The 10,841-nt window shown below is 47.7% G+C and overlaps 1 protein-coding gene across 4 annotated transcripts in view; it reads right to left on the bottom strand.

Annotated features, from left to right (window-relative positions):
• Window positions 1-8,339, bottom strand: part of SORCS1 (sortilin related VPS10 domain containing receptor 1) — a 434,488-nt gene extending 426,149 nt beyond the window's left edge. For 3 of the 4 annotated variants that reach the window (XM_036438961.2, XM_036438959.2, XM_036438958.2), the window contains exon 1: window positions 7,527-8,339. In XM_036438961.2, coding sequence (XP_036294854.1) covers window positions 7,527-8,090 — 564 coding nt within the window. In that variant the 5' untranslated portion in view covers window positions 8,091-8,339. The remainder of the gene's footprint in view (window positions 1-7,526) is intronic. The other variant, XM_036438963.2, reaches the window with a different exon arrangement.
• Between the last annotated feature and the right edge of the window lie 2,502 nt (window positions 8,340-10,841).

Raw genomic sequence — 10,841 nt, forward strand, 5'->3', positions numbered from 1 at the left:
ATCACCATACTGTTGTCTAAGTCAGATTCCACCTTTGTTTCTTGCCAATGGCTTGATAACTTTGTCCATCACTACTGAGTAGAGTGGGCACTTCAGAAGAGTAACCTTGATGCCTCCATGAAGCCTGTTTAACCTCATGCTGACCATGCCCTTGACCATGCCTCTTTGCTACCATCCCTTTGGGCTAATTTGGCCACATTGTTTGACTGGTTTCCCCTCTGGGACACACAGGTACATTTTCTACACTTTCTAGCCAGAGATATAGGACAGTAAATTGAGACACACACAAAGACAGAACAACTATCTATCCATATAAAAGCTTAAGTGACCAAACAACCGAAGAACTGAATGATTGGTCGACTGGTCACTATGACATGCATTGACTACCAGGGGGCAGATGCTCAGCACAGGAGCTGCCCCCTGATGGTCAGCTGACCCAAGGATGCTAGACGCTATCTCGTGGCTGGCAAGCGCAGCTGCAATGCTGCTTGCAGTGGTGCAAGCCTCTCCCTCCTCCATGGACAAGCTGAGGGACCCCACAGGTACACGAATGTATGCACTGAGCCTCTAGTTTTACATAAGGGTAGTGACTTCACATAAGCTGGAAAGGAGCCAAATTAATTTACCCTCCCGCAATCTGGCCAATAATATTTCTAACCAAGAACTTAAACAAAAGGAAGTCCTTTTGTAAAAAGTGTGTGTATACAATGTCAAGGTTAAAAAAAAAGAAACAAACAAACAAACAAACAAAGGTGATTCCAGGCTGAGTTTTGATGTGCAAACAAATGCAGTCATGTCTTTAAGGCTTGATTCCATACCCATACTCACTAGAACGTGGATGTATATACTCTTTGCTTAAAGCATATTTTAATAACTATTTCTAAGATTAAAACTTGATTCAGGCCCCAGGCCCTGGCCAGGGCTCATGCAGGAGGCAACTAATCGATGTGCCTCTCTCACATAGGTGTTTCTCTCTGTCTTTCTCTCTCTCTTCCACTCTCCATAAAAAAGAAAAAAAAAATCAATGGAAAATTTCGAGTGATGATTAACAACAATGAAAGATTAAAACTTAAGTTAAGCATAGTTTACATTTAACACAGGTTAATTTCCTGGATATAGGTAGGGATTTTTATATCCCTTCTCTCAACCTTTACATACACCAGCCATTCAGCTTAAAATATCCTTGTCTAATCTTCATCTCTTAATTAAAATTTTCTTTATGTTTTGGGGCTCAGTAGAAGCACCAGCTCTATAAGGATGCCTGAAGACCAACCCACTCAGAAAGCCTCCTCCTGCCCCTGAACTTCCACAGCATGTTATTCCCTCAGAATCCACTTTTTTTTTTTTTTTCTGTTTCCTCTTCACCAGATTCTTTAAGTCCAAGACAGAAAGTTCTATGAGGGCAGGCTTATTTCTTTTCATCTTTGTGCATCACTCCACTTATGTCCCTATTATCATTGCCTGAGATATATTAGGACTCAACACATATTTGCAAAATTAGAATGAAATACAATAGTTTGTTTAACCCACTTAGCATAATACTGCCACACAGCCATATCTCTTTAAATGTAAGCAATTATTATTATTTTAAATAATAAAATTCCATTAGCATTTGTATCCTAGTCTATTAGTTCCTGGGGTCCCTCCAGAAAAGGATGTAGATATAGTTCCCAGAGTCAATATTCATGTCAATGTACTCTAGAAAATTCAATTAAATATTTTAATGGAAGTTTACTTTTTAATTTTATATTAAGAAATTCTTTGTCCAGAGATAACAAGTTCCTTAATATAAAGGTACTAGAGGCCTGGTGCACAAAATTGGTGCAGGGGAAGGGGCGGGGGGAGAGGTCTCCTCAGCCCAGCCTGCACCCTCTCCAATCTGGGACCCCTTGGGGGACGTCTGACTGCCCACCTCACAATTCTAGACTGCTGGCTCCTAACCACTCACATGTCTGTCTGCCTGCTCACCCCTAACTGCCACCCCCTGCCAGCTAGATCACCCCTAACTGCCTCTTTGCCATCCTGATCACCCAACTGCCCCCCATGCCAGCCTGGTTGCCCCACACAGCCTGCTGCTTGTCATTTGGTTGCCCCTCACTAACCTCCCTGCTGGCCTGGTCACCCCACACAGCCTGTTCAGTTGTCCGTTTGATTGTGATTGTCACTTAGGCTTTTATATAGATAGATGATGCAGTAAACCCAATAAATGGTTTTGCTACAAATTCATACAGAATGTGAATACCCATTTGGATCTCAAGTGACTAGATTTCCTATAATGAGATATGTATATGAACCATAAGAAATAGAAGAATCATATATATATAATAAAAGCTTAAGCGACTGTTATGGTGGAACAACCAGTCACTATGATGCACATGGACTACCAGGGAGCAGACACTCAATGCAGGAGCTGCCCCTGGTCGTCAGTGCTCTCCCTCAGGGAGAGTGCTGCTCAGCCAGAAGCTGGGCTCACAGCTGGCGAGTGCAGTGGCCATGGCTAGAGCCTCTTCCAACTCCACAGCAGTGCTAAGGAGCAGGGAGTTGAGCAGTAAGGAGCAGCAAGCAGGAGGGCAGTAAGGAGCACGTGGTCCTGGACTGCAAAAGGGCGCAGGCCAGCCTGAGGTACAGTCCCCCCACCCTGCCCATGCACAAATTTCATGCACCGTGCCTCTAGTATGAAATAAAAGGCTTGCTTACTATATTTTACTTAAATGTAGTAAGTGCACAATCCCACAACCTGAACAAACTATTAAATTAAGTTTAACCTGTAAAGGATTTCAGTGGTATTCTAGTCTGTTGTGCCATTTTATAAGGAACAAAATTAAGACCACACCATTTTAACAGGCTGCTAATACATTAGTAATCTCTGCTGTAATTGGGACTATAATCCAGGATTCCTCATTCCCAGTAGAGAATTATTTCTATAACTAAGTACTTATTGAGCACTTACTATGTTATCAGCCACTTCATATACAAGTCAAGTCTTCAGGGGGGAAAAAAAGCTGCAGAAGATGTTCTCTCCCCATATTTTAGTTAAGGAAACTGAAGCTCAAAGAACTTAAGTGTCTTGCTCAAGGCAAAGTGCAGGTAAGCAGGAGAGCTAGCATTCAAATGCAAACCTGTCTGCCATCCATGTCACACCACAGTAACATTCATCAATAGCACAGAGCACTGATCAGAGAAGGCATGGTGAGGGCTTCTAGAGAAAGCTAAAATCTTTTGTCATTTTACAATACTTAAAAAATATATAAGATAAAGAGAGAGAGAGAGAGAGAGAGAGAGAGAGAGAGAGAGAGAGAGAGAAGTCTATGTCAAAATGTATAGTCAAAGCAAGTGTTTATTTCTAACCTCTGAATAAAGTCAGATATGTAATTAACTTAGAAAAGGAATTTGTCCCTGAAAGGAACACCAGATCTGATCGCTGAAGGAAGGCAAGCTAGCTCGTGCTTAATGAATCACTGGTTGCAGATCCCATGTCGCACTAAGATGAAGAGGTAGGTGGATAAGAGAACAACCAAACCACTACTTAAGGTAAAGAGTGTGATGTAACAGGCACATTTCACAGTCCCTGCTTTCCTACAAGTACCTGGAGCTTCCAGCTAAGACTATGCCTCCTCCACCACCATCTGAAATCCATCCAGAATAGGATTGTTGACTCCAAAATGTCTGAATTTTTCTGTCCTACCATTAAGGTCTTTTTTTTTTAAATGGGCTTTTATTAAACTTATCTTTATTGTTGAAAATATTATAGATGTCCCTATCCTTATCTCCCCCCCCCCATTACCCCTCCTATCTTAAGGTCTTTAAGACAAGCCATTCCATGGGGTTTTTGGTCAGATCACTTTGGGTGGCTTTGCCATGAACCTTTTGTGTCCTTTTGGCAGGTCCTTTAGCCTAGGGAAGACTCAGTTTCCTCCTCTATGTAATGGGAATAACTTCTACTAATAACACGTTTTTGTCAAACTTAAGTGAGATGATGATGGAATGAAAAAGCATCTACCCAAAGGCCTGACCCAAGATGGGATGCAACCCAGTGTATTCACTAAGGGTGGATGGTAAACATCAAACCCTAGGACAACTGAAGCACATAGGGACGTAGGAGTCCACCAGACTCTCATGATCAATGAGAAATGCAGCATTAAAGATTCCATAATGGCCACATGTCAAGTAAAAGCTTCTGTTAACAAATCTTACAACACCCTTTCCAGTAAGGGGACAAGGTGGTGAATTGAAATATACAAATAGACTCTAGCATAAAAATATGAAAGAGATATTAACACTTGACATCCACCTATTACCTAACAAGGATTTTATAAGGATTCATGAGTATGGCACTTTGAAATTTTTTGGAAATAAACACATGCCCTGTCACACATACGTACATAGACAAATATATGTATTTGAACAAACTAAGGACACTGTATAAATTTAGATCAAGGCACAGCATGCCTGGGATGAGCAGGGTAGCAACAATATGTTCTTGCTTATGACACCAAGCTCATGACAAATGATTCATCCCCAGCACCTTTCATGCCAGAAGATCTCTACCCTCCCTCCCCGTGTTCCACCAACTCTAGCAAACAGTTCCCATCAAACTAGACTGCAGCGCAAGGGAATCACATCACACCCACGATGAGGCAAAACAGCCCTGTCTTCACCAACTGTGCAAGTCCCACAGCTGGAGGGGGCGGGAAGGAGGTGAGAGAGAGAGAGAGAACCATCCAGAATTCCCCAGGAGTCTGACAGGCAGCCTATAATTACCATACATTTACACCTTCCAAGCAGGTATTCTTGTCATCAGCAGCCCCACTTATAAAGGCTTTTAGCTAAAGGTGAGATGAGTTCCCAGGATGTGCATTGCCTGTGGCCTTGAATGCATTTGGTGGTGGTGGGAAGGGAGGGGGGCTCTAGGGGAAGACAATTAATTTTTGTTTTTTTAAGAGTCCCTATAGTCCCTTCAGATTTAGGTTCCTGGATTCTAGCTCTAAGGGGGGGAAGTACTGAGTGGCGCGTTCCAAACAGGTGTACGCACTTGACAATCATAATACCCTCTTATGTAAAACACAAACAGGAAGAACTCAAACCCAGGTCTCCACTGCTTTTTATGTCACAGAGTTGGGAGGGCAGTTTCTTTCCGCCTTTCTTCCCTTGAAAATAATATTTAAAACTTTGTCTCACCTATGAGTCTGGGCCAACTTTGTTTTGGAGGACCTAGATACAGACTATGTCTCCTCCTCTATCATCTGTACATACATGCGAGCGGGCACGCGCGCGCGCACACACACACACACACACACACACACACACAGAAAACACGGCCCCCAAACCAATTAGTGTGCAAGCAAGCAAGAATGAAAGGGCAGGGAGAAGGTGTCCTTACAAGAATAAGAGGCTTAAGGGGGTAGAAAACTCATTAGTTACCATGAGTTGAGTACTCAGATCTCTGACATATCCCATCCTGAATGTTTCCTGCATTGTCTCAGCTTCCCTGCATGTCTCCCATCCAAGTTCTGACCCTAATAATTCCTGCTGGACTTATATGCACCATAAAAAAAAAAAAAAGGCTGGCAACGCCTGGCACCATTTCTTAAATGGAGTTCAAAATTTGCCAAAGATGTACTCTTCTTGTCTCGCTCTTTCCAACATCTTCCAGGAGACACACAAGAAGAGGTCTAATGGGTGAGTGATATTTTACAGCTTGAATTACATTAAAAGCCAGAAATATTTTTAAATCCAAAGTCCTTTCCTCCTTGATACAACAGATATAATATGTTTGATGTGTTTAAAATCTCCCCTTAAAGCCAGAAGCTTTGAGCTAATCACTTAAAGCAGTGCGAAAGTTATTCAATTAGTTGAAGATTCAAGTTCAAACTGGGTGATTAATTTTGGTGGTTATGATATGAAAGATAGGATAGTTAAGGTAGGGGATGAGGGCAAGGGTCTCCGGAGCTTGAACGAAAAGGATTCAGCTCCATTTACTGGATTAAACCAGTCCTGCAAACCATCTGAAAACCACAGCCTCCTCAGTCCTGAAGGCTAAATGGTAGGGAATACCCTGCTGACACTCCCAGCACAGAGACATCCATACCAAATGCTATTTATCATGGTTTGCCTTAATACAATTTAGATGCGTGTACCCAAGGACTCCGTAATGACAGGCTATTATTTAAAAAATGTTCCCAACTTTCATTTAAAAAGCTGACGATGAGCACAACTCACTAAATTGGCACTTTCCCGGGAAGGTTTCTGGCAATTACATCAGGACTGGAAACATTCAGAAAGGTATTGGGCGCTGAGACTTGCGCATATTAACAATTACTACAATCTCACTAACCGGATGGAAGATGAAACTTTGATTTATTTCTTTTCATTTGACTCATCCTTGCTTTTTACGAGCTTCTCATCTGCTTAAAGGCAGCCTAGAGAAGTTGCCACACTTCTAAATTCTCTTCAGCTGTTACCAGCCAAGCTGGCTCTTGACTATTGTGGCTCATTGAGATTTCCAGGTGCAGCTCACAGGGGAAACGCTACCTCCGATTCCAGACAGGCAGGATTTCCCCAAAATCGAAAACCTCCAGGGACTTGTCCAATACTCCTGGACTTTCACACACACACACACACACACACACACACACACACACACACACACCGGTGTCCGCCCCCTGGAACCGCGCAACCCCTCTTCCCCCTTCATAAAGGGGAAGGGGGGGCCGCTAAGTCTTTATTGTGCTCTTCCCCAGAGGGGATCAGGCACAGGGAGAGAGAACAGGCAGCTGTTGTCGCTGGGATATATCTGATCTTCCTGGGACTGGTTTTTGCCAAGAAAACAACCACCCATTCACAGGCTGGGAAGCCCCAGCTCTCCAAACACACTGGCTGGTGCTGTGAGAAGATGCTGGGGAGTTCCCCTCTGAAACTTGCACCCACGGGGGTCCCCAGAAACAGACACCACCTTATCTAAGCTCCTGCGTTTCTGTTCCCTTGTTGGGGGGGGGGGGGGGGGAGCTCTGCATAAAAATAAGAATTAAAAAATAAAAACCTCACATAAAGTCGTATTGATCTTATTTGCGCTCATCCATAAGTCTAGCAAGTAAAGGGAAAGTCACTTGAGGGATTGTCTGCCTGCCTGGAAAGTTAACCCTCTCACCACCACATGCAGAAAATACTTGATGGAAGCCTCCCTGTCTGGTCTTCAGATCCATGCTGTTAACTACACCAGTGCGGCCAGAGGAGCAGGGATCAGACTTGCCAGCTGTGTTTGAACCTTTGTTTGGGGCATGGAGAGGACGCTGATGGTTGTGGTGGGAAGAAGGGGGGAGGGAGCGGGGGAACTCCCAGCAGGTAACATGAAAACACGAACTCCTGGGTCTGGGGCGGGGGAGGATGGGGAAAAGCTGGCAAGACTTTAGTTTGCAGCATCTTTGCAGTCCAGAAACCCCCTTCTCCAAATTCTCCATCAGATCACACATCCGGCTTGAACCCTTTCCCGCTTCCGCCCCTTTGCCCTCGGCCCCGGTCCTACTCACGCTGCTGTTGTGGCCGGACCAGTGGACCATCGCCTGGTTGTGCGCCGAGTCGCCCGTCAGCGCGAACGTGGTGCTGGTCAGCCTCAGCTCCTCCGTCCGGAAGCGGGTGGCTTTGTCGGGGTCCCGCTCGGGAGTCTGGGGCTCGGGCTGCCCCCCGTCCCGCAGGACTCCCCGGGGGCTTCTCCCCCAGCCCTCCCCGCGGTCCGCCGGCTCCCGATCCGCTCCGCTCCGTCTCCTCCTCCGGCCGGAGCGCCGAGCGGCCGCCGCGGGCGCCCCGGGGCCCCGGACCCGCTGCAGGGCCAGCGCTCGGTCCCCGGGGGCCACTGCGAACAGGGGGCGCCCCGGGAGGGGCGGGGGCGTGGCGGGAGCCCGACTTCGCGGCCCCGGGGGAAGGGAGCCCCCTGGGGTGGGCAGCCAGCGCGGGCCGGAGCCGGGGGGCGGCGGGGGGCAGCAGGAGCCGCCTCCGCAGGCGCCCGGGGAGCAGAGGACCAGGAGCCCCGCGCCCGCGAGGAGCGCGCCCAGCCCGGCCGCGGGGCCACCGCCGGCGGCGCCAACTTTTCCCATCGCGGAGCGCGGATCGCGGAGCGGGTCCCGGGCCGGAGGCGGCGGCGGCGCGGGCTCTCCCGGGCGCTCAGCACCCCAACTCCATCCAAGTTGGGCAGCGCGGGGCGGGCGGAGGCGGCGCCGGGCAGGTGGCGGCCGCGCGCCCGGGCTGGGCTGGAGCCGAGCGGGTTCGGACGGAGCAGCCTCCGCCGCCGCGCGGGGAGGAGCCGAACTGGAGGCGCGGGCGGAGCGGGCGGAGCGGGAGGGAGGAAGGTTGGGGGGGGCGCTGCTGGGGCTCAGGGCGCCGCGTCCCACTCTAGAGCTGCTCCAAGTGCGGGCGGCTGCGGGCACTGGATGCGCCACGGACCGGCCCGCCCCCTCCCCGCGGGCGCCCTGGCGCTGCCGCCGCCCGCTCCCCGCCCGCGCGCCCCGCAGGCTTCTCGTGGGTCTCCGCGCGCGCCTCCCGCGGGGCCGGCCAGCTCGGGGCTGGCAAGTGGTCGCTGCGCTGGGGACCATTCCCGGTTCACTGTTTCTATCCGTCTCTGAAGCTTTCTCCTCCCTTTCCACACAGGTCTTTCCCACTTTAGACAAGAGGAAGAGCTGAACTGCCGGATCTTCCCTTCTAGGCTCTGTGCGGGGGCGTCCTGATCTGACCGAGAGCAGAGTCTATGTCCGGGCCTGGGGCAGTCCAGGAAGGCTAAGCGGAGAGGGATGTAATGAAGTGATCAGCGGGGAGGAGGAGAATTCCCATCAATGATCACCTTCAGATCCCTTTCCTGACCTCCAAAGGCCTTCCCTGCGTGGGAACCCATTTCTCTGTGTGGGAACCCCATCTCCCCGCACGCTGTGGGCGTGCATCTTGGTTTCCCTAGGAGAATGCAAACTCACTGAGGACAGGAAGACCCAAATGCCAGCAAGTGACCAGTTTATGTTGTTTTTATCTTGAGGGCTGGACAGAGTGCCCTACGTGGTAAGAAGTGTAAATCATGAATCCAGTGAGCATGTGTTGTGGGTTCATGTGTTATAGATGTATTACATGAATTATAGATCTGTGTGGGATTAAAAGCAGGAAAGGAGGCGTGGCGCTCTATGTATCAGGTCATTGGTGCCTAGCCAGGCGCTTCTAAATGGGCCCTCAGACAAGTGGCAATCTCTGGCTCTCCAAGGCTCTCCGTGAAGCGGTGGCATTAGAAGCCCTTTGAAATTCTTCCCATTCCTAAAATTATGCAATCGTATGATTATAATGTCTGCCCAGCCCAGCTCCCCTGCTACTATTCAAAAGTTCAGATGAAGGTTTATAGCAGGTGAATGGGCTTTGAAATTTACAAAGAATTCCTCAATCTCCAAGCCTTTTCTCAAATAGAAAGTATGCTTCTAAGGGTTGAAATACCTTCACATTCCTTTGTAGTCTTCAAGCGCCTACTAACACCTCCCCTCATAAGGCAACTATTACATTATTCAATGAAGACTCAGTGGCTGAATAAATGAATGCCACAGCAAAGCAGTTCAGTTTCCCATTTCGAATTCGACTTTTGCCCATTTTCCCATTAACCGTACTGAATTCTGAGTTTGAGATGGGACCAATTGAAATTAACCAAGTGACAATTATTCTTTAATTAATAACCTATTTTTTAATGCTTTCCGAGAGGAATTCCTCATAGCAATCCAACCCAGAGTTGTGTTACAAAAAATATATTTAAATTTTTGCTCTTAGGACAAATCCCAGGAGGGGCAGACTCCTTGCCTATAAATGTGTGTATTTAAAAAGACAGCCCGAACCTGTTTGGCTCAGTGGATAGAGCGTTGGCCTGTGGGCTGAAGGGTCCCAGGTTCGATTCCAGTCAAGGGCATGTGCCTTGGCTATGGGCACATCCCCAGTGCGGGGGAGGGGGGGGGCGGGGGGTAATGCAGGAGGCGACTCGACTCTGGGTGTGCGGGCGGCTACTGATTGATGTTTCTCTCTCATCAATGTTTCTGGGTCTCAGTCCCTCAACATTCCTCTCTGTAAAACATCAATAAAATATATATATATTTTTTTTTTAAAGGACAAGCCAGGGTCCTCTTTGTCATTAGGGGAGACACACTCTGTGCTTCCAGAAGCACCTTTAGTGCACATGCCTGAGCCTTTCTGTGATAGGAACACTGCCTGGCAGGTGTGGCTTCTCAATGGGGAGAGGAGAGCCAGGGGTTCTCTCTCCTCTCTCCTCCCTCCTCCCCAAATAGCAAGTTTGTCAGAGCCCAGGACAGCTGTTTTCCTCTTCCCAAAAGGTTTTTAGAGCTTTGCACAATCGTTACTGCCTCCTTCCCAGTCCAGATCCCTGCGTGAGAATTCCTCCAAGAGAGGAAAACCAGATTCAGGAATCGGAACTCAAGTAAGTTCCACGTATAGGACTGGGACAAGTGAAATGGAAGGGAAAAAAAATCGGTGAATTAGAATGTTCTGGTCTTCATCTATCATTTCAAAATGTAGATTTCTTTTGGTTTCAAAATTCAGTTGTTCCTGAAGCCCTGGTCCAAGTAGAGCAGATTTTCCCTCCCCAAAGAGTTGACAACTCCCACCTTACCAAACACACCTACTACAATGACCCCTTTAAGAGAAAGCATTTCCGGTTCATTTGCTGAGAATTCATAGAAGGCAGACACTTTTTCACTGCCTGTTTTTCATTAGTAATTTGAGAAGCAGGTTACACTAATATGGATGACATTAGCTCCGTGTGTTATATTGTGTTTTCTTCTAATAAATTCATTTTCCTATATTATGGCTCTGATCCC

This window comes from Pipistrellus kuhlii, unplaced genomic scaffold, assembly GCF_014108245.1.
Source record: "Pipistrellus kuhlii isolate mPipKuh1 unplaced genomic scaffold, mPipKuh1.p scaffold_m20_p_15, whole genome shotgun sequence".
NCBI classification, from domain to species: domain Eukaryota; kingdom Metazoa; phylum Chordata; class Mammalia; order Chiroptera; family Vespertilionidae; genus Pipistrellus; species Pipistrellus kuhlii.